Raw genomic sequence first — 21,389 nt, forward strand, 5'->3', positions numbered from 1 at the left:
AGACCAGCTCCGGTGGGCTCCAAAACTCTCTTAGGTGCAGCTCGGTGCAGCTCTCCAGAATTGTCCAATGTCAACACTCGACACAATACACACACACCCTCTCTCTCTTTCTCACTCCTCTTGTCCAGTGCAGTCTGTCACAGCTTCTTTTAGCTGCACCCCCCATTCCCTTCTGTCTTCAGCATTGTCGTTTGTGCTGGTCCTCCTGCACATATCCTTTATCGAGCCACTATTATGTGCACCTGTTAATCCTGCGGTTGGAGCTGGAGTCGACAAACACCAGGCGCGTCTGTCGCGTGGTCCCAACACCACACGCACACCACATACCCCTCCCTGCCATCCTCCCGTCCTGCCATCCATTCAACCCAACCGCCATCACCAGCCAACCTCCAGCCAGCAGAGACAACCACCTCTTCTATCCTTATGAATGGCTGCCGCTGTATTCGTACCGCCGTCGCCTCATGATCCTCTCTGCAAAATGGCGACTTCCTCTCGTCGAGTGCCACTGGCCAGCATTTCCAATGCAACCAACTCTCCACACCGTCTACTCACCAACAGCAGCTCGAAGCGGCCCCGAAGCATAGCCAATGTGCCCCAGCAGGAGAATGAGCCTCCTCACAAACGCTTGGCCATCGATAGAGCCGGTCGAGAGGTGTTCAACCCGGCTACTCCTCAGAAACAATCCCATCCGCCCTTGCCAGAGGGTCGCGTCTTTGAAAGAAGCAATGCAGAGTCCACCTCGACGGCTTTCCAGAGGAGACTGGTGGCTGCCAGGGACCGAGAGCGTCCTGCAGGTCTACGCGTGACCAAGAACATCGATGCCCTTGCCAAAGAAGACTCTGGACTCAAAGCGTGGCAACGACACTATCGAAAACTGTTTCCTTCCTTCAGGTTCTACTTTGATGGATTTTCGGAGGAGGTTAAGGCGCGCTTCCTCCGGCACATAACAGCTCTCGGGGCGGTATGTTCTTGAAGACATGGGCGCTTCAGGCCGTGTATTATCTTGCTGACTTTGGCGTAGAAAGAAGAAAAGTTCTTTTCGAAAGCCGTCACCCACATCGTAACCGCTCGCCATATTCCGGCAGAGCTGGGGAAGACCACGTCGGGCGGAGATGACTCCGCGCAACCCTCGCCAACTGAAGAGCAACAGCCTCAGACCATCAATCCATCTTTGCTCGAAAAGAACCCTCGCGGAACTGCCGGCTTCAATGTGACGCGTAACGCCGTCAACCCGATGGACATTCTTGTCCGGGGGAAAGATATGGGCATGAAAATCTATTCCATTGACAAGCTGCAAAGAGTACTCAACTCTGTCCTCGAAGACGCGGGAAATCATGGCCATCATACCCGAGCATCAGCACATACCACCCGACAGCAGCATGAGGACTTGGGCGAAGTCTTGAGGAATGAGAAACTCGGCGTCGCATCGGAAAGGGAACTTCCATCCATGTCATTGGTGGCGTTCAAAGGTCCCTTCATCTATGTCCATGATATGGATGAAAAGTACCGTCCCACCCTGGTCAGGGAATATCCGAAGGTGGCGCGGAGGGCCGATGGTGAATGGCCTCAATTCCGATCTGCCAGTGTTGGGAAATGTCCCTTTATCGAGGATCCTGCCATGAAGAAAGATATCGAGCAGGAACAGAGAAAAGCCCAGAAGCTCGCCCAACAGCAGGAACAACAGCGGCAGCAGGAACGGCGTGAACAACATGTTCCCCGCACCCGATCTCATGTTAATGTTACCACCGCAGCTCACGAATCTCCCCGGCGTGCCAGTCCCAGGAAGGTCCTGCAGACGGTTACCAACGGCGCAAACGCGCCCGTTGACCCGCACAAGGAGAAGCAATCGAAGAATCACTCGGTTGTTATAGAGCGTCAGCCATCATTCCCTCCCATGCCGAAGCGAGGCGAATTCGAATTTATCCACCCGTCGCAGCTACACGTGGCTAGAGAACCAGCAGCATCCGGAATCCAGAGATCCAATCTTACTTCGGCCATCCAATCCCAGATGATCTCTTCGACGGCGGCCACGGGAGTCAAAGCCGGCACAAGCAAAGAGGTGCATCACCAATTGCAGCGTCAGGTTCTGGAGCGCACCCACACTGGAAGCCTTTCCGTTGGCTCTATCCCGTCATCTCACCGCATGAATGACCTTGCTGGAGTCCTGAAGAATGCCCGGGGTCCCGCTCCACAAAGGGCGGCCAAAAGCAAAGCACAAGAGAAGTTGGGTGGGATCCAAGAAGAAGCAGACTCCCATGCCGATGACCTTGCGGCTGAACGCGCCACGCATACGTCGAGGAAGAAGAAGGCTGTCAAGAAGGACCCCAAGCCAGGTTACTGCGAGAATTGTCGCGATAAATACGACGACTTTGACGAGGTAAGTGGCTGAACTCCCGGCCGAAGACCCAAGACTGATCCGAGAATAAAGCATATTGTGTCCCGCAAGCACCGAAAGTTTGCAACGAACCTAGCGAATTGGACAGAACTTGATGCCCTTCTCACAAAGCTTCAGACCGCTTGAGGCTGATGAGAGTTTTGATTGGTTCTGAGGACGGATGGAGCACTGCTGCGTGAGCCTCGTGGTCAGCGATTGCATTTCACTCGCTCTGGTTATAAATTTGCATTTGCATTTTAGCGATGGGTATGGTTTATACTTGAAAGCATCAGCAGAGCACGGGAAAACACAACTACGAACGGCTGACTATTTGAGGGTCAAGTCTGACTCCAAGCCGGTCGGACGATCCAAAAATCTAATCATATTGCGAAACAATCTATTCTTTGTTCCAGTGCAGCAAGCAAGGGGCGTGGAGGAGCACGGTACACGAGGTGACGAAGGGAATGGCTGTCCATGAGGTTCAGAAAGTTCGTGAATCTGGTGTTCGTGGTCTCTCAATTTCAATGAAGTTACGGTGCCTTGTTTTCCTTATTTTCCTTATTTTCCTTATTTTCTCCGTTGCTGTCTGTCTAACATGCCCCATCATCGCTCATGAGCCAACATGAGCAGGCTCATCGATACACAGTAGAGGGCTCAAGGATCTTTGACCCCTAATCTAAATGTCTCCATGGTTAATGACATATCTGATTTCGAGTGAAGTCGACACCAGACGCCTGTTGGAAATTCCAGCTTGGATTGCTCGAAACGTGGTCTATGCTGAATTCGAAGCCTCCTACACCGTCCTCCCACAGTGGTGCGTGCCTCAGCCACTATGAAACTTGTGCATTCTCCTACCAAAGACTACTCTCCTCATCCAATCTGCTCGTCGTTAACAGCCTGAGTCGTGCGTCTTATATCTGACAATGAAACCTGGCTTTGTCAATTCTCGACGGTTGCAAGAGTTGGGGTGCCTCGTGGGGGATGCCGCATCCGGCCTTGGATTTCTTTTATTCGAGAGAATATGCCTTTTCGGATTCCGCACAATGAGCGCTTTAGAAGAAACCCCTGGTTATCGTCTCCTTTGTCCTTGCAGGTTACATGAGCCCATTGTGGTCCGACACTTACACACATTGCTAACCATGCTTGGGACACATCTTCTCTGGCTGCGGAGCTCCCACATACGACATCATCCTCGACTGTGAGTCGCTGCTTCACCATGAAGGTTCGAAACATTCCAGGCGCCAACGTTCGCGTTCCGACGACGCACACCTCGCCTTACGAGAGAGCAAAATGGACCGAAAATCAAGATCGAACATTCAAGCGGGTGAAGCGATGGAGGCACGAGCACGAGTTTTATGATGGAAAGGTTGAAGCATTTGGCCTGTCGAGGTCATTTCTGGAGCTCGACCGGGAAGAGGACTACGATTGGGAGGTATGGTCTGATGACCATTTGAGCACCAGACACTTTCTTCTCCTCGGGACTTACCGCTGATACTGGTGTTCGGTCATCTAGTGTACGGACATTTTGGGTCAAGGGAGTTTTGGATTGGTCGGACGATGGACCAAGTTTGACAGAAATGGCCGGGTCGTTGATGTAGGAAGATTGACGTTTTCGACCGATGCGTATAGGGCTGCGGTGGCCTGGCTGACTCTTTTGTGTAGGAGATTGCGATCAAGCAATTTGAGCTCGACCAGCGCGAGCGTGACGAGGACGGCAGACCGACCGTCCCCACGGAAGCTGTGCTGGTGCAAGCACTTATGGCCCAAGGCTGTCGCAATGTCGCCGAGATGCGCGAGATGAGATTCTTCCTGAGCGAGCGGCCCAAATGGAGACTGTACCTCGAGTATTATCGATATGGGACTCTGCATGAGCTGATTGACAAGTACCGCCGGCGAAACAAGCGGAGCGATCGGCAGTAAGAGGACTTCCTCTACAGATAAATAGCGGCCTCCCCCCGCCACACGGAGAAGTATTTGCTAATATACGTTTTATGGACGCAGTGAGCGGATCCCCGAAGCCTTCGTGTGGCAAGCATTCCACGACCTCGCCATGGCGTGCTATCACATGAAGGTGCTTCGGCTCGATAGAATCGGCATCCGCACGCCCCGGGGTGACTGGTACGCCCTGCACCTGGACCTGAAGGGAGACAACGGTATGTGTGCGCAAGCGACCACCAAAATGCCCCACGGCTAATTGGAGCTTGTGTAGTTCTACTTGGAGATGCGCCAGGAAGTGACAAGCTCATGCCATACCCGACGCTGAAAGTGGGCGACTGGGGGTGTGCTGAGTACACAACCATCGACGACAAGAGGAACAGCGGCAAATGGAAAGGCTATGGGACGCTTGTTTGGATGCCTCCGGTAAGTTCTTCTCTGTCGCCTCCTGTTGCCTCTCTCCATTACCATCCTTTTCAGCTGTATGTGCGCGAGCGCAGAGACTGACGACTATGCAACTTCAGGAACAACGAGACTTTGGCCGTTACGGTAACCGATGGGACAAACCGGTCTTGGGAGGTCGAGATCACCCCTACACCATGAAGCACGTCGTGTGGCAAGTGGCTGCCAACATCTACGGGCTGACGACGTTGGACTTGTGGAACGACAACCTGGACAAGCTGGTCAAAGATGCCGAGGGCTTGGAGAACATGTTGCGGAAACACGACTATTCCCCGCTGTTTGGCTACCGCAGTCGATATTACTCGTCCGAGTTGACGAGCTTGATCGAGGACTGTCTCCGGCTGGATCCAGCGAGGAGACCGAGTCCGTATGAACTGGTGCAGCGGACGCAGGAGGGGTTGGCGCGGTATACGGACCGGTATCGTAGGACGGGAGAGCACCCGAAGTTGAAGCTGTAGACTATTCTTCTGCACATAGTACCGCGCAAGCAGGGATCAGAGGAAATTGCCTGCAAACAGCGTCGAGGTATTCAAAGTACCTGGATTTGGACTAGTGCAATCTGCCGGTGGAGCTTGGATCGATCCGCAATCTAATTGGTTCACACACTTTCTCCTGCAAACTGCGGAGTTCGCGAAAAGGCATGTCGTTCTTCAGTGTACCGACCTTCTTCAATTGCTATCTGCCACTGCTTCCAAAGCCGCCTCTGAAGCCTTTGAGAAGTTTGCGACCTAGACGCCACGTCGAGGCATAAATTGACGATCCCGCTGCTCATTTATCCTGCCGCACCACAGATACCTTCTGCAGAACACAATGGCGTGCAGCAACCTTCAATCCTCCTTCCACCGCCTGGTCCGCGAAGCCAACCGCTCAGGGCCACGCGAGATCCCCTCGTTCCTCGTCCCAGCGCTGTCACGACCGTTCAGAGCACGGCAAGCGTCGACACTCGCTGAACCTCAAGTCCCGAGCTACCAGTCGCGCATCGGGAGAGCGCCCATCTCCATCCCCCCCGAAGTGTCGTTGCGGTTTTACGAGCTGCCCAAGGGCAATGTGCGGAGTCGGCATCCCGACACGCCGAACATGGCGCTGGAAGTCACCGGTCCTCTAGGTAAGAAAGAAAGAGAAAGAGGAGAAGAGAACCCTGAAGGAGGAGGAAGTGGAGGTAGCAGGCGCGATGGAAGGGCATAGACAACTAAGGCATCCCGAGCTTTGGAGCTGATTCGCCGGACCAGGACAAATGACGGTGCCTTTACCGCCCTATTTACAAGCCGACCTCGACGAGGCGGCGAAGAAGATCAACATCAACGTCAAAGACGCGGCGGAGAAGCATCAGAGAGCCATGTGGGGTGAGTCTATTGCTCGAAACGCGAACCCAGCACGGAAATTGTACGGAAGGGAAAAAGGAGAGAGCATAGGAGTGCTAACAATTTGCTTGTCTTGTCCTGTCATTCTAGGAACCATGCGCGCCCTCGTCCAGAACTCCGTCTCCGGCGTCTCGGAAGGCCACCTATGCATCCTGCGCCTGGTGGGCGTCGGGTACCGCGCCACGATCGAAGACACGGCGCAGACCAAGACTGCACAGTACCCCGGGCAGAAGTTTGTGAACTTGAAGCTCGGATACGCGCACCCGGTCGAGATGGGCGTGCCACGGGGTGTCAAGGCCTCGACTCCGCAGCCCACTCGTATCCTGCTCGAGGGCTGCGACAAGCAGGTCATCAAGCAGTTCGCGGCCGAGATCCGGGCCTGGCGGAAGCCCGAGCCGTACAAGGGCAAGGGTATCTTTGTCAATGACGAGACGATCCGCTTGAAGGCCAAGAAGATTAAGTAAACGGGGGCCATTAGGAAAATGAGGGAAAGAGAAGGGATGCGAAGGCGAAGGAGAGAAAGGTGGCCGGGAGAGAGAAAGGAAAGGAAAAAAGAGAAATTGGTCTAGGACATGGGAGCCGATCTGTGTCTTTTAAGGCCCCAGCACCTACCTGCCTGTATCAGCAACTTAGGGGGATCAGACGGAGACAGAGGGGTCTGTCTATACAGGGGTTTTCTCTCTCTCTCTCTATCCTACCCGCCACGAAACCCCTGTATTCTCGATTCCATATGCATGTGGGATCATGTACAATTCACCTATAGTCAGTCATAAATACAAAAGCCCTGAGATGCCCCAGGCTCGTGGGGGGGGGGGAACATCCCGGGGACGGGGTCGTGTCGGGGTAGAATGGTGGACGGATGGATGGATGGAGATTCATTCATCGATGCATTGACAGCAACATCTAATCTATGCATCGACCGGAGTTTATCGCATAAGGCATGAATGGACTGATTTGATAATAATTACAGTACCTGTCATCAATCACGGGCCCGACGTCGCTCGTTGCTCGCACACGGAATCCGAAAGGCTGGCGGGCTCATGAGACTTGAAGGGTTTTCAGGGCACTGACTGGAAGGAGAAGAAGAAGAAAGTTGAAAGGTGAGTGAGCCCGCTCGCGACGACTCCAGGGCCCAAGACTCACGGAACGATAGAAAAGCCCCAGTCTCGTACGTAGGTCAAGGAGGTTTCTCCATATCTATCCCTCCTGTGTATGTCTACGTACGATTGATTGTGTGGGTCGAAGAATCCGTCCGTGTGTGGTGTGGTGTGGTTTGGTCTATCTATCCATATGTGCGTGCACTTGTTCCGTCTTGAAGTTGAACCTTTTGAGGAACGTTTTTCCTTCCTTACTTCATTCCTGCTCCTTCTTTCCCGAAACCGTTTGTCATCCCCGTTCCATGGATCTGTTCACCGTGTAGATAGGTAGGTGGGTCGGTGGGGTAGACAAACAGATAGATATAGACGTGACATGGCATTGCCTGGGCATAACATGGCTGCCGTGCCGAAGCATAGCGTAGCGTGCAATCACCGGCCCAATCAACACCCAAGCAGTCATCCGTTCATTCGACCAGTCTATCGCATCGATCACATCTCTCCTGGATTTTCATTCCCGTTCTCGTTCGCATGATGTATTTCTCTATCCCTCCCTCTATCTACCCTGATCCCAGAGACTTTTAATCATCTATTTCGCGGACAACACCTCCTGCACAGCCTTGAGAACCTCGGCGTGCACGTTGGCCGGGGTAGCCACGACACCCTTGTTCTCGAGCAGGGTACGGCCAAGGCTGAAGTTGAGTCTCTTGCCAGTAACGTCCGTGACCTGGCCGCCGGCCTCGCGCACGATCAGGTCGCCGGCGGCGTGGTCCCAGATCTTCTCAATGTAGTCCTTGCGGACCGGCAGGCGGAGGTACAAGTCCCCAGCGCCGCGAGCCACGCTGCCGTATTTGGCCTGGCTGTCCATCTGCACGGGGCGGCCCGTGATGCCCAATTTCTCCGCGATCAAGGCGTTGTCGCCCTTGCTCGAGTGGCCGGGCTCGACGGACTCGCACATGACGGCCTCGCTCACCTTGGAGATCTTGCTCACGTGGATGGGTTGTCCTTTCGTCACTGCACCCCGGGTCAAGGGCTGCGAGGTCGCCCCTTCGCCCTGGACGGCGGAGAAAAGGACCCCTTTCCCCTCGGCGTCAGTCGCCGCGGCACCCATGTCTTCCGTCAGTGGGGCAGAGTCGTCGACTGGCAGGTTCGGGCAGCCCAGGACGCCCACTTTGACGTCGCCATCGACCATGAGGGCAAGACACACGGCATATTGGCCACCTCGGAGGAAACCCTTCGTGCCGTCGATGGGATCTAGTGCCCAGATGCGGCCCTTGTTACCGCCGGCCGAGTTGCCTTGGTCGATGGCGTCGAGCATTGCCTCTTCAGACTTGACCGGGCCACCGAGCAGGGCATCGCTCTCGGGGTCGCTCAGTCGGACATCCTTGACCAGGTTCCAGATCTTGGAGGAAAGATCCTTCTGTTCACGGAGGGACGAGGCCTCTTCTTCACCGACCACTTCGTCGGCAGGGAAATTGTGCTTGATGGCAGCGATGATCAGGGCTTGAGCGCCAAAGTCGCCGATCGTCACGGGGGACTTGTCATCCTTAGACACTGTGCCCTTGGCCTTCTCGTGGAAGACAGCTTTGGTGAGAATGGCGGCACGGGCGACGGCCAGTTGGGCAACCTTGAGCTCCTTCTCGTATGCCATGGTGGCGAGCTGGGGAGTTCCGGTGTTTGTGGCGGTGTTGATGATTTTGTTGATATTATTACTGCTGATCGCGTGGGGAGAAGTGCTTCGTTGGGAAGGGGAGCTGATGCCAAGCCCCGAGAGGAAGCTTAAGAAGGCGGTGGAGGGGGTGGGCGGAAGCTGAGAGATCAACGCACTCAAGCGAGGCAAGAGGGAAGAAGTTGCTGGACGGTGAGGTGATGCCAGGGTGAGTGCGATGATCACGATGACAGCGGAGCAGAAGACGGTGACGAGGACAAGAGTGGCGGGTCGACGGTGGAGGAGGAGGTGGTGGTGGATGTCGAAGGGATTGAACAGGAGGAGGAACTTCATCAAGTCGCGTTCATCTCTCACCGCCAATCCGGGGAAGAAATTGAATCCATATTAACTTACTGTTGGGCATGGCGGCGGCATGGGAGGGGCAGAGTTCAGCAGCGCAGTGGCAGTTCCGTCAGACAGAGACAAGTTGTGCAGTCAGGCAGTCAGGCAATCAGCTTTTCAGCCTGAGAGCCGCCCAGGCTTCTGCTTTCGCCCGGATCGACCTGCTGTGTCAGTCACAATCAAAGTTCGCTCCTTTCCCACCAATGCACGTCGGTCTTGGCATGCTTCCTTCTTCTCGCAATCTGGCCAGAGTTCAATACTCGTTGCTCATCATTGTTTATTTGTTTTGTTGTGGTTGTTCAAACATGGTTGTGTGAGGACGAATGTCATCGAGGGTCGACTTCCACAAGGCCTCCCACAACGGGGAACGCCATGTCTTATCTTGTTGCAGAGCGCTGGCTGATGTGGTTGATCACGCAATCCCGCCATCAAATTGGCACACCCCGACGTGTCGCGCTGTCTCTCCCCCAAAGTTCCCCCATGCGAAGGCCGCCGGTGTGGCTTGACTCCATCTCGAAACCCTTCCTGGCATGGCTCACAGGGGCGTGTCTGCTCGGTTGGACCAAGCCGTAGCCGGTTCGGAGCACGGAGTGATTGGAGGGACTTTATGCAGGCACACTTGACGCCGGTGGCTTGCGAGAACATCCAGAAAAGCATAACCACACTCCCAAGGGACTACGAGCACGAGTACTCACTCAAGAGTCCATGTGAGCTACAGCAAGTTGCTCTAAGAGTGTACTGCGACGACGGTTTAGACACTGCGTGTGTGCTTCCCCCTTCTCTGTTTGCAGTCGCATTCTCAGGCCAACCAGCCCCATTCGTATAACAACGAGACTGGTGGAAATAGAAACGATTGCTGTTCTGACCACCCATTTGCGTGGAACATAGAGCCTCGGCACCAACATGCGCCATGTTCGCTGTTCAATCCTTCCTCCCAGCCCCTGGCAGTGTGACCACCCAGCCTCTCAACTCCAACCGTGAGACTCCAATTCCGCGAAGGAACGAGAGGCAGGCGAGTCCTGTACCGAGTAGTTCCAAGGCCATGTGCTCTGACCACCGTCGGATAGTGAGCACAAACGTCCGGCTACCGCAAACTCCTCGGGCCGCATTGAATGTGCTCTTTGCCTCCTGATCCTCGTGTCGGCTCAAACAGAGGCGGCTTGTTTGTCCTGATTGAGCCAGGCGGTGTGTCCTCTCTGTACCGACGAACCACACATGAGGATCGATGCGTGTGGTCGAAGGGATTCAGCTAGCCTAGTAGCTCACGCTTGAACCCGTGCATCATCTCCCTCTTTCGGGACGGCCACTCACTGGATCCAGATCCTTCGCGTCTCCACCGCTTGGCCTTCCGCGTGCCTCGTGGCTCTTGGGACCTGCGCTTAAGGTGATAGACCAGGCACCGCGACCCAAACGGGCCAGGTCTCGTATACATACATAATTGAATAGCGCCATGTCGGCGAAAACCTGTCAATCCACGCCGACGAAAAGGTGACGGCTGGAAGGAAACTTCTGGGAAGCGGGACGATGGCCTGCCAGATGGGTTGTGTTCCCCCTGGCTGGGTTTGGCTGTGCCGTCAACAACAGGCTGTGTTGGGCGTCAGATGAGATTCAGACTGAGGTGAGAAAATACGAGTCACTTTTGTCTGTTTGGTTGTTTACGAGATCAAGGTTTCTGAGGCGAGGGTTTAGGCGTCAATTGAGCTCCCTCAGGAAATAGGGTGTAATTTGCCCCCGGACCGTAATTGTTGAGTGGACGCGATGCCCGCGAGCGGTGGGTTAAATGAACCGGTAGTGGCAGCGGTGGGGAACGAGGGGCATCGACTACCGCCTAAACAGCCAACTTTCCCTTGCAGTGACCCCCCCCAAAGCGCCCCTCGAGCCCTGTTTTTGCAGGTGACCGGCGCCTTTCCATTCCTGGCTCTCCAGGCCACTAGGCCCCAATGCAGCAACCATCCACCATCGACGTTCCAACCCGTTCACACCAGAAGGCTCAACCCCCAATTTACCAAGTCTCATTTCCGTACGCCTCTGACCAACTTGTGCATAGACCCTCTATAACCATGTTCTCCGCCTCGGTGAGTCCTCTCTCTCCTCCTATATCATCTCTTATTGTCCTGTGTCTCTGCCATGTCTTGACCCTGTTTCCCCCATCTCCATCCCCGAGTCACCTACCCCGCTACACCACCGTTCCCCATGAAGCCCTCAATGTCGATATTCCTGCTGCACACTCCAGCATGTGCTCCGGATGCTGGATTCGTCGACCTCCCTCGACCTGAGAGCCCCCCGACCACAGATCCCTATGAGGTGGAAACCTTGCTCCATTGTCAGCAGCCGGAGGAGTGCGACCGGTGCGCTCGCAAGAAGAGGAGGACCTTCGACGCCTACCCCCAACAGCCATACCCTGAGATTTTGATCCGCCGGTTTCCCGACAAGAAGGGCTACAAGCGCATTGTTGCCCTCGTCTTACATTTCTCGTGTTGTGCGCGATCCCGTAGAAGATATCAACTAATCACTCGTTATCGTTACCACAAACAGAAGAAACCGTATTCCGCCATCTCGGTCCACGTCGAGCAATTGACCTCGGAAACTTACGACGAAGACGATCTTGCCGGTGTACCTGACCTGCTCGAGGTCGTCAAGCTACAGGGTACGGGTTCGCAGGAGGTCGCTCGAGCCTTGAGGAAGAAGTTGAAATATGGCAATGTACACCGGCAACTCCGGGCTCTCACAATTCTTGATGGCCTTCTACAAAATGGCGGCACAAGAGTGCAGCGAGCGTTGTTGTCTGACGGTCCTTTGTTGGAACGACTCCGAATAGCTGCAGCAGACCCTACTTCCGACCATGATGTCCGTGCCAAATGCAAAGACCTCTTCGGACAGTGGGTTGCGAGCTCGAAAGACAATCCAGGCTTGGAAGGAGCCAAATCTCTCTACAATACATTGCCCCGCACACATCAGCCCGTTCAGCAACGGCGCGAGCAGAGCAGGGTCCTCCGGGAAACAGAAGAGGAAGTTGCCCGAGAGCAAGAGATGGAGATTGCAAGAACGAGGTCGGATAGCACTCAACGATCCGGCGAGCCGTCCAGCCCTACGACGCTACGCAAGCACCCTTCTCCTGTCGCTTTGGGAGAGTCGTCCACCTTTGCACCCAAGAAGGTCAAGAAGCACAAGAAAAGCAAGCAAGCCAAGGGAGGGTTCAACTTGGAGAAAGAAAAACCCAACATCTTGCAATCGATCGCGGCATCGTCGGTTGCCTCTACTGGTTTGACCAATGCCTTGAGGTTGGTCAACCGCGAGTCCCAGCGCGTGTCCGACAACCCTGAGGTGATGAAACGCTTCGAAACCTGCAAGCAGCTCCGACGTCAGATTCTACGATACATCCAATTCGTGGAGACGGAGGAGTTCTTGGGCGGTTTGATCCATGCCAACGAAGAGCTGGTCAATGCTCTGATGGCGTTTGAAGTTCTCGACAAGTCCGTCGATGACGACTCAGATAGTGAGCTTGAAGAAGCACAACATCTCAGTCGACAGGCAGCCAAAAGCGAGGCATCTGCTGCGAGAGAGGCGGAGAAGATGGTTGCCGGACTCAGCATCTCTGCTCCGCCCAAACCTCCGCGGCCAGCTCCTGCCAACATTGCGATGCCCCCACCCCGGCCGTCGTCCAATTCCAAGAATTGGAGGACGAAGCAAATCGAAAGTGACAGCGAGAGCGAGACGGACGTCGAGGACGACTCGGATGACCCTTTTGCTGATAAGAACGCCATGAAGACCCCCGACCCTGACGCCCTGGGCAGAAAGGGGTACAGCTGGAAGGAAGTATAGATTGACGGTATGAGTTATGAGGGATGGAAGTTTGATGGACCCTTCATATGTTGATTCTCTCCCATCGATAGAGCGGCGAACGAAGGTGCTCCTCCATTTGATGAGGCTATGAGTTAATGACATTTCCAACACGAAAAAGCACCTAGGAACGATCTGCTTCTCGCTTTTTGGTTCTTGTTTCATCGATTGAACCGACTAATTGATCGGCAGTTGATTATATCCCGATGCTCGTATTTTACCCCACACTTTCCAGGTGAAGGCCTCGGCCACTTCAGACCTATGTATATAGCTGAAGCCCGTGTACAGGGAGATCCAGAAGCTTTGTGTCAACCAACTCCTGCCTTTACTCGGAAGGCTCAACGTCCATCACTCGGAAAGAAGCAAAGCGAGTCCTGTGCCACACAATGAGCACCCGAGACAACTACACCTTCGCCAACCAAGCCTCGATCCCGGCGCCACTGGACAAACAGCTCCCAGCATTCTTCCGCTCGTGGGACGACCCGCATTCGGACAACGCCTACCTGAACATGTTCGCCCCTCAGGGCCAGCTGGTGTTCGGCTCGACGACGACGGGCCGCGACGCCATCCGCGCCTTTCGCGACGCCATGATCCACCCCACCAACGGGCCCGTCGTCGACCTCGAGCACACCCTGGGCCAGTGCTTCGTGCTGGCGGGCGGCCCCCCCGCCCCCGGGACGCAGGAGGTTGTCGTCAACGGGTCGCTGTGGTACAAGCTGCGCAACGGCCGCAGGATCGACGTCGACTTTGCCAGCATGATCCGCTTCGCCGACCCGGGTGACGGGTCCGACATGCAGGCCGAGTTCTATGAGGTCTATTTGGACGCGCATGAGTTGATGACGGCCATCAAGGAGATGAATGAGGGAAAGTGAGGGATGGAATGGAGTTCTGTTTCTTTTTTTCTTTTTCTTTTGACCTTGTCTTTTCTTCTTTTCCCCTTCCCGTCGCTTGGTATCGATGAGGTGGATCTGGGCGTGTGCGAATGAATCCATGAATGAATGAATGCATGAATGAGGTAATACGAAGTCAGCGAGATGCATCAGTTTGCGCTACTGCGGTGGATACGTCGTTGTCATCTTCGTCGTTGAATATTGTTCTCGTGTTGTCTGTCAGATACTTTCCCCCTTACCTCTCCCGCGCGTGGTGGGAAATGTTAATGTCCTACTTATGACTCTCCCTCCCAACAGTGTCTTGAGGGCATCGTCTGTCTTTCTGCCTTTCTGTCTTTCTGTCAGCACTTTCTCCACAACTGGTTTTCTCAAAAGGGGATTTGTCTCCGAAGTACCTCGTCCTCGGTCGGTTACTGCCAACAAAGATTCAAGCCGGACGGAGGGTACGGGGATCCGGGAATCCCAGATGGACTTTTCCCTCTCGTCCATCAGCGCGAGAGCGACGCAATGGCCGCGGGCACTCTCCCCGCCACCCTCCCTCCCCCTTTCGAATCGGATGGAGAATAGCTGCCGTATGTCGTTATCATCTTCAAATCGCGGGTCTCCAGTTGTAGCCTTGATCAAATTTGCAGACGTGGCAGCGTCAGTCAGCCCTGTTACTTCTACGGGCTGGGACCGGGCGAGTAAGTAGTACGCTGTAGTATTACGTGCCTCGGGGATCTACCACTTCGTACCTCGTATGGCACAGCGACCCGTGGTGAGATCGAATAAGAGATCGAATTAGCGCTCCACAGACATATTCAGGACGTTGGTTACTTATCAATCGGCGTGTCGCCGCTCGTGGGCTCTTCGTTCTCTATTGTTTCCTGGCTTATCTAATATTTATTCAATACACAGTTCCTCAAAACTCTCGAGGAACCTCATCCTGCCCGTCAACTGACCCCGTCAGACTGAATCTCACCGGTCGCTTCATGAGCGAGATCCAATAATGGCTTCTCTATACTTCTCCTGCGACTACTCACGTGGTATGTCTCATGCTGGAGAGCTGAAGACCAGCAGACACGAGACAGCGGGCGGCTGAGCTATAACCGGCGGTGGGTTTCTATACATACCTCCCCCCGATAATGGCTACATTCAAGTCACGGAGCGTTGTGTATGGTGGCACTGTAAGAGACCGCACCAGATGCTCATAGGATACACAAATAAAGATCTGACCCAAAGTTCGGCCTGAAGGGTCGGGACACGCGTTCTGGGTGGTCTTGCAATGCCCTGTCGATACGCTTCATAAGCAGACACCAGGTGCCTGGGCCAAGTAGGATGGTTTCTGCGCGGTGCTTGTCTAGGGGGAAACGAACTCTCACTTTCCACAGATTTGCGCCAAAGGGGCCCTTTGCTGGCTATTGTTGTTGCGATCTTTACCATGTCTGCCAGCGTACATCTGGACGTCATCGTTGTCGGAGGAGGCATTGCCGGGTTGACGGCAGCCTTGGCCCTGCGAAGGGGAGGCCACACCGTGACTGTGGTCGAATCGTCTTCGTGGCTGCGCGAGGCTGGTGCTGCGGTCGTGGTTCCTCCCAATGCCACGCGCCCGTTGATGAGCCTGGGCATCGACGTTGCGAAAGACGTCAAGGCGGCCCCGTTCAAGAACACGCTCGAGTATCATTTCGCCACCACCGACAAACCGCCCAAGTTTGGCAAGGGTGGAGACGGGGAGCAGGTCCCGTGGGCACGAGAAGCTTTGAATTACCCGGACATATTTTTCTTCTCCCACAGGGTCGACCTGCACGATGCCCTCAAGAAGAAGTGCATCAGCGAGGACGGTCCTGGAGAGCCGGTCAGGGTCCTCTTGTCGTCGAGAGTCGTCGCCTGGGATCCCGCAGGAAGTATCAAGCTCCAAAATGGGACCGAGTTGTTTGCCGACCTCATCGTCGCCGCGGACGGGATACATTCACTCGCCCACGAAGCCATCCTCGGCCGCAGAGTTCCCGCCATCCCAAGTGGCGTCACCACCATGCGATTTTTGTTGAAGACCGAGAGGCTGCTAAACGACCCCGTCACTGCACCGATGATGGACGATGGTGGCGGCTGCTTTGCATTCTATGTCGCGGCAGACCGCAAGACGTATTTGCTTCGTTACCCCTGTCATAAGTCTGGTGCTCCCAGAACATACGCCGATAAAACGCCCCCTGCTGACAGAGTTTTAGTGATGAACTGCAAAACTTTGGAGCCTACGGAGTGACAGGAACAGGTGCACCCCCGACCTTGACGGGCGAACTGCTCAGCAAAGATGCACTGCTTGAGAGACTTAGCGTCTTGCCCCCGATGTTCCGAGCCCTCGGCGAGATGGCTGAAGACAAGGTCGCGGATTGGAAGATCGGGGATCGCGAGCCACTGCCAACATATTACCGGGACAGGCTGGTCTTGATTGGAGACGCGGCTCATCCTATGTACCCCAGGCAGGGTCAAGGAGCAGCGCAGTCGATTGAAGACGGAGCAACTCTTGGGGTTCTCATGAGTGGTCTCCAGAGCAAGTCTGATTTGACACACCGTCTGATGCTGAATGACCAGTTGCGTGTACGACGCACGTCCATTGTTCAAGTGTTGTCCCGGACTCGTATCGCCACGGTGGAAGATCGTGTGATCTTGCCCGACAAGGCCACACAACTATTCTCGCCAGAGCCGGCGCCCGGTTAGTTGCCCCGGTCCATCTTCTCTGTGGAGCTCTATTGACATCTCCTCAGTCAATCAAGAACAGATTGCGAAGTTTCTCTGGTCGTACGACTGCGTGGAACATACACAGTCTCTACTGGACAGCTCCATTTTGGTAAGACATCCGCATCCATGAGGTTGGAGATACTGACCTGGAAGTCCACTACATGGCCCGAGCCCCCACAAATCTCAGAGGTGCTGCGTGTAAATCTTTAGAGTAGCTCTGACGGTAGCAATACTTGCCACACCTCGCTGTGAGAGTGGGTAGCATTCCACCAACCGGTATAGCGAGGGAGGCTCCTGTATGGTCGTGTTGCCAAGAAAGACTTTTGCGTTCAACCCTGTAGTAAAAGAGCATAAGACAATGACGTGGGAATACGGGTTAATTTGTGATTCTCCAATGTTGTTTACATTTGCCATCGTCAGCACATGCCTGTGTACTAAGTACCCCTGAGTGTTGACCTCGACGAGACTGAGGAATTGCCAAGGAAGAGGATCGATGACGTCGCTTCCCTGAGCAGGCTGAGAAGTTCAGGGTGAGGACTTAAGACTGACTTCAAGGGGCACGTGCCACCGCCAAGGTCGAGTCATCAGGCGCCCCCGAAGCAAAATAGGCGCTCCAACTGTGCCTGGAAATGCAGCGCACACGCTCGCCCTCGCATCTTGCGCCTGGACACATTCCAGAATGCGTTGCATCACCACTTGAGAGAGCCAACCTCCTCCCCTTCCTACTCTCTCGCAATACTCTCAACCATGTATGTCGCAAAGTCTGTTATCCCCTTGCTCCAAATGTCTGTCTCCCAAGCACCAGAATGCCAGAGAATTCCCAGACTAGCCCCGCCGAACCAAACATGATCAGCGCAAAGATCTCAGAATGGGCGACTCGGAAACTTCACCTGCGCAACTTGAGGTATGAACATAATTACCCCTCGCTTTGTCTGGCCATCCGTGCTGATGTCTGCTAGACTCTTCGAGTCCAATACTGTCCTCCGCTCGACGATGCCCTTTTCTATGCCATCGTCTCCGACCACAAGCTGCCCCAAGACAGTGCAGTCTTGACATCGATCCTTGACAGCCTCAAGGCCGGTGCAATAGAACAGGAGGACGCAGAATTTGATCCTTCAGGTACAGGAGCTCCTGCGCAGTTCAAGGAAGCCACCGACACGTCTAGGTCGTGCCCCGAAGATACCTTCTCAAACGGTGTCACGAGCATCACCACTGGAGTCTCCGACTTGCGTTGGAATGACTCGGACGGCCTAGGACAGAATCTAGACAACTCCTCGACCGAGCAGAAGACAGATTGGCTGCGGCATGTGTTTCCCAACATTCCCAAGCGCGAATTGGGTAGTGTCCTGGAGAGCCACGGCGGATCGCTCGACAAAGCCGTCGACGAGCTCCTCAACCTCTCCTTCCTGAACCAAGGGCTGGAGGATGAACCAGAAGATGTGCCTGTTTTGAAAAGTGTGGATGGGTTTGCGGAAGATGCCCTCGTCCACAGGAAAGGGAGGAAGAAACGGAAACACCGGACAAACGAGTCGTCCCGTGCAAGCTCAGCTTCCTCCTCGCCCTATCAATCAGATTCCACTCCTACTAATGTCTGGGCCACGATGTCCGAAGACGTCGACTTCATTTGTTCTAGAACCAAGCTCCAACCTCAGCTCGTACGGTCGATCTATCATTTCAACGGCGCGAGGCTAGCCTCTACAATACGTGATCTTGCGATAAGAGAGGGGAGGGCATGTAGTAAGTTGGCCGCGGTCGATCCCGTCGTCGATCTTCAGATTGCCGAATTCCAGAGCCAGTTTGAGCATGTGCCGAAGTCGCAAATGTACGGCCTCCTGAGCTTGGCCCGGAATATACCGTCTGCAGCTCAGGAGCTGTTGGAAGCCATGTCAGCGCCTGAGAAGGTACCGACATCCGGAAAGCTGCATGATGCAGCTCAGTATGCCCCTCTGGACCTCAACGAAGACGAAACTCCTGAGACCACTCCGACCGCAACAGCAGCCATGGCGACGGGCCCTTATCGAGCTTCAGCAGCCAGCTTTCGAATGGCAGCAGGCCAAAGTTTCGAACAAGCTGCTGCGGCCTACCAACGAAGCAGATCCGATCGTCTTTACGGAGGTGTTGCAGCGCACTACTCCGAGATTGGACGAGAACGCATCAGGGCTGCGAAAGAAGCCAAAGCCGCGGAAGCAGACTCGCTCGTGGCTAAACAGTCCTCGTCGAACATTCTCGACCTCCACGGTGTGACCGTGCAAGATGCGGTCCGAATTGCCAGCGCCAAAACACAGAGCTGGTGGGATGGCTTAGGCGAAGCCAAATATGTCACCGGAGGCGGCGGACCTGCTAGAGCCGGGTTCAAGATAGTGACAGGCCTGGGAACTCATAGCAAGAACCGTGCGCCGCGGATAGGGCCTGCGGTGAGTAAGGCGCTCATGAGGGAAGGATGGAAAGTCGAGATCGGCCACGGTGAGTTGATGGTGACGGGGAAGAGCCGTCGATGAGTGAAATATGTTGTCTACCAGGTCGAGTGCTGCAGCTTGCACAAATATGCGGATCTAGAGGGAACATGGATCTGGATAGAATGGCTTGTTAGTACGAGGTACTTGGTCAGAGATTGAGGAATCAGTTTCAGTGGGATTCCAAATAGTTGACGAGGCTGCAAACCTCAGCCTCGCCCGCACTAAATGATTCCACAATCAAGTCTCCACTCTGTTTGTCTTTGAGCCAATCACAATGCCAGAGAAGCTTCCATTGCATCATCGACGCCGGCGCGTCGGAGGCGCAGACTCGCTTGAATCTCAAATACGCATTTACGCAGTTCGTCCTATTCCCCCTTCGCTCCATTGCCGGATCTCAAAGGTCTATATATCCTCAATCGCCTCAGGCCTTCTCTCTTGATGCGCTTCCCATCCTTTCCAAACATCGCTCGCAGACTCTACACGTTCGGCAACGCAACCGCATTTCGATCCCAACAACCACTGCTGCGGGGTATTCGCATCTCACAAACACATCGCGCCACTCTCCCAAAGTCCATGTCCTCGATCCCTTTCTTGAGTGCTCTCTTCGGAACCTCGACTCCCGCTTCAGCCAAAATGACCTACCCAGGCGCACGATCAGATGATGAATGGAGGACGGTGTTGAACAAAGGTACGTCTCTGGCGTATATCCTCGGCTCCCACTCCCCCAAACAGATTTCCCTTTGATTGATTTCGACCGGCGCTGACAATGGTGACAGAACAATTCCGCATCCTGCGCGAAAAAGGCACCGAAGCCCCCTTTACGGGCGAGTACGACAAGCATATGCCTGACCACGGCGTCTACACCTGCGCGGCCTGCAACGCACCGCTCTACAAGGCCAACCACAAGTTCAAGTCCGGGTGCGGCTGGCCTGCGTACTTCGACAGCATCCCGGGTGCCGTGACCCGGCACACGGACAGCAGCTTCGGCATGCAGCGGACCGAGATCGTCTGCTCGAACTGCGGCGGCCACCTGGGCCATGTCTTCAAGGGCGAAGGCTACCCGACGCCGACGGATGAGAGACATTGTGTCAACAGTATCAGTTTGAAGTTCCACGACAAGGAGGACGGGGAGGCTAAGAAGGAAGGGAATGGGGAGGCGAAATAAAATACGTCTTTCTGGGAGAAAATGAATAATATTGTCAATTGCATTTTTGGCCATAGGGGTCCCGAAATGATCTGAACGATATCACCAGTCGACGGCTGGACTTGCGATCTGTAGATAAAACGCCGTTATAATCCACAAGTCTTCACACACACCTCTATGCACTTCATTTCTCAAGCTTGATGTGGCACATTTCCGAGGCCGGGTCGATTTCGTTCTATAATCATGTTCTGCAAGCTATCCTTTTGCCCACTGTAGAGCTTCCAGTTACCCTTCTTTGTGCACGAAGAAGGGCGGAACATCTCCACACTGGGGGCCACCACTTAATAGATATGTCTGGGCACGCTTACCCCTTAACGGAATGCTCAGACCTTCAAGCCTCACCGAATATCTCACTTGTCGATTTCCATTCTTGGTGAGACCACACATACGATCATCTGTCACTCGGCAACTCAGGCTTTCAGTATGCCCACAAAGTTCAGATCTACCGATGACTGCTCTGCTCAGAAGACAACAGCACACCCAGCCTCTTTATGGCCAGGACTTCCAAGTTTCAGCTCGCCCAGGTTGAGCCAGAACAACACATCTGGGCGGCGAACTCAACTAAGCAAGAGTGGGCTTCATCCATCGATCACTGCTACTTATCTCTCACATAAACGGAGCCTCCACCATTTATTTCTCCCGTGGCATGAGGCTCCGCAACCCTCCACTTTTTCCCTCCTCTCGGCATGATGCCAATGCGGCTGGTGTGACCTGACCCCAGTGCCTACCCTCCTTGGTCGAGGCCGTTGCCGGTGACCTCGCCAATACCGCAGAGTTCCTGGGCAAGGCCAAAGCACTGAATCTCACCGTCAATGTGCATCCAGTACCGGCAGATATCTTCCAGAACCATGTCAATCATTTGTGGCTTCTATAGAAGCGATAGGTGTCACATGCAGACTTAACACAGATGGTCTCGAAATGAAGCATCGACACTATGTTCAGAGGCAGGCCTATATAACGTATAATATTATACAGGACTCCCTCGAAATGGATCGAATTCCAGGTGAC

General features: G+C 54.5%; 9 protein-coding genes across 9 annotated transcripts; 8 read left to right on the forward strand and 1 right to left on the reverse strand.

Annotated features, from left to right (window-relative positions):
* Positions 1-478: 478 nt before the first annotated feature.
* On the forward strand, positions 479-2,521 carry AYL99_07358 (hypothetical protein; the record flags this gene model as incomplete). Its single annotated transcript, XM_018838867.1, has 3 exons — positions 479-961; positions 1,022-2,377; positions 2,429-2,521. 3 exons carry the CDS (start codon positions 479-481, stop codon positions 2,519-2,521), a joined length of 1,932 nt encoding a protein of 643 aa, XP_018691635.1.
* Positions 2,522-3,590: 1,069 nt separating this feature from the next.
* AYL99_07359 (hypothetical protein) lies at positions 3,591-5,229 on the forward strand (the record flags this gene model as incomplete). Its single annotated transcript, XM_018838868.1, has 6 exons — positions 3,591-3,806; positions 3,888-3,968; positions 4,037-4,290; positions 4,376-4,527; positions 4,584-4,735; positions 4,834-5,229. 6 exons carry the CDS (start codon positions 3,591-3,593, stop codon positions 5,227-5,229), a joined length of 1,251 nt encoding a protein of 416 aa, XP_018691636.1.
* A 352-nt stretch (positions 5,230-5,581) lies between these two features.
* On the forward strand, positions 5,582-6,596 carry AYL99_07360 (hypothetical protein; the record flags this gene model as incomplete). The annotated part of the gene is made up of 3 exons (XM_018838869.1): positions 5,582-5,876; positions 6,001-6,114; positions 6,223-6,596. The coding sequence occupies 3 exons, from the start codon at positions 5,582-5,584 to the stop codon at positions 6,594-6,596; spliced, it is 783 nt and encodes a 260-aa protein (XP_018691637.1).
* A 1,219-nt stretch (positions 6,597-7,815) lies between these two features.
* On the reverse strand, positions 7,816-8,877 carry AYL99_07361 (3'(2'),5'-bisphosphate nucleotidase; the record flags this gene model as incomplete). Its single annotated transcript, XM_018838870.1, has 1 exon — positions 7,816-8,877. One exon carries the CDS (start codon positions 8,875-8,877, stop codon positions 7,816-7,818), a length of 1,062 nt encoding a protein of 353 aa, XP_018691638.1.
* A 2,604-nt stretch (positions 8,878-11,481) lies between these two features.
* Positions 11,482-13,098, forward strand: AYL99_07362 (hypothetical protein; the record flags this gene model as incomplete). Its single annotated transcript, XM_018838871.1, has 1 exon — positions 11,482-13,098. One exon carries the CDS (start codon positions 11,482-11,484, stop codon positions 13,096-13,098), a length of 1,617 nt encoding a protein of 538 aa, XP_018691639.1.
* A 404-nt stretch (positions 13,099-13,502) lies between these two features.
* AYL99_07363 (hypothetical protein) lies at positions 13,503-13,988 on the forward strand (the record flags this gene model as incomplete). Its single annotated transcript, XM_018838872.1, has 1 exon — positions 13,503-13,988. One exon carries the CDS (start codon positions 13,503-13,505, stop codon positions 13,986-13,988), a length of 486 nt encoding a protein of 161 aa, XP_018691640.1.
* A 1,438-nt stretch (positions 13,989-15,426) lies between these two features.
* AYL99_07364 (hypothetical protein) lies at positions 15,427-16,931 on the forward strand (the record flags this gene model as incomplete). The annotated part of the gene is made up of 4 exons (XM_018838873.1): positions 15,427-16,127; positions 16,211-16,695; positions 16,748-16,830; positions 16,875-16,931. 4 exons carry the CDS (start codon positions 15,427-15,429, stop codon positions 16,929-16,931), a joined length of 1,326 nt encoding a protein of 441 aa, XP_018691641.1.
* A 658-nt stretch (positions 16,932-17,589) lies between these two features.
* AYL99_07365 (hypothetical protein) lies at positions 17,590-19,219 on the forward strand (the record flags this gene model as incomplete). The annotated part of the gene is made up of 2 exons (XM_018838874.1): positions 17,590-17,625; positions 17,681-19,219. The coding sequence occupies 2 exons, from the start codon at positions 17,590-17,592 to the stop codon at positions 19,217-19,219; spliced, it is 1,575 nt and encodes a 524-aa protein (XP_018691642.1).
* Positions 19,220-19,810: 591 nt separating this feature from the next.
* On the forward strand, positions 19,811-20,342 carry AYL99_07366 (methionine-R-sulfoxide reductase; the record flags this gene model as incomplete). Its single annotated transcript, XM_018838875.1, has 2 exons — positions 19,811-19,865; positions 19,954-20,342. 2 exons carry the CDS (start codon positions 19,811-19,813, stop codon positions 20,340-20,342), a joined length of 444 nt encoding a protein of 147 aa, XP_018691643.1.
* Between the last annotated feature and the right edge of the window lie 1,047 nt (positions 20,343-21,389).

The sequence above is a fragment of the Fonsecaea erecta genome, assembly GCF_001651985.1.
Source record: "Fonsecaea erecta strain CBS 125763 chromosome Unknown Scaff6, whole genome shotgun sequence".
Lineage (NCBI taxonomy): Eukaryota > Fungi > Ascomycota > Eurotiomycetes > Chaetothyriales > Herpotrichiellaceae > Fonsecaea > Fonsecaea erecta.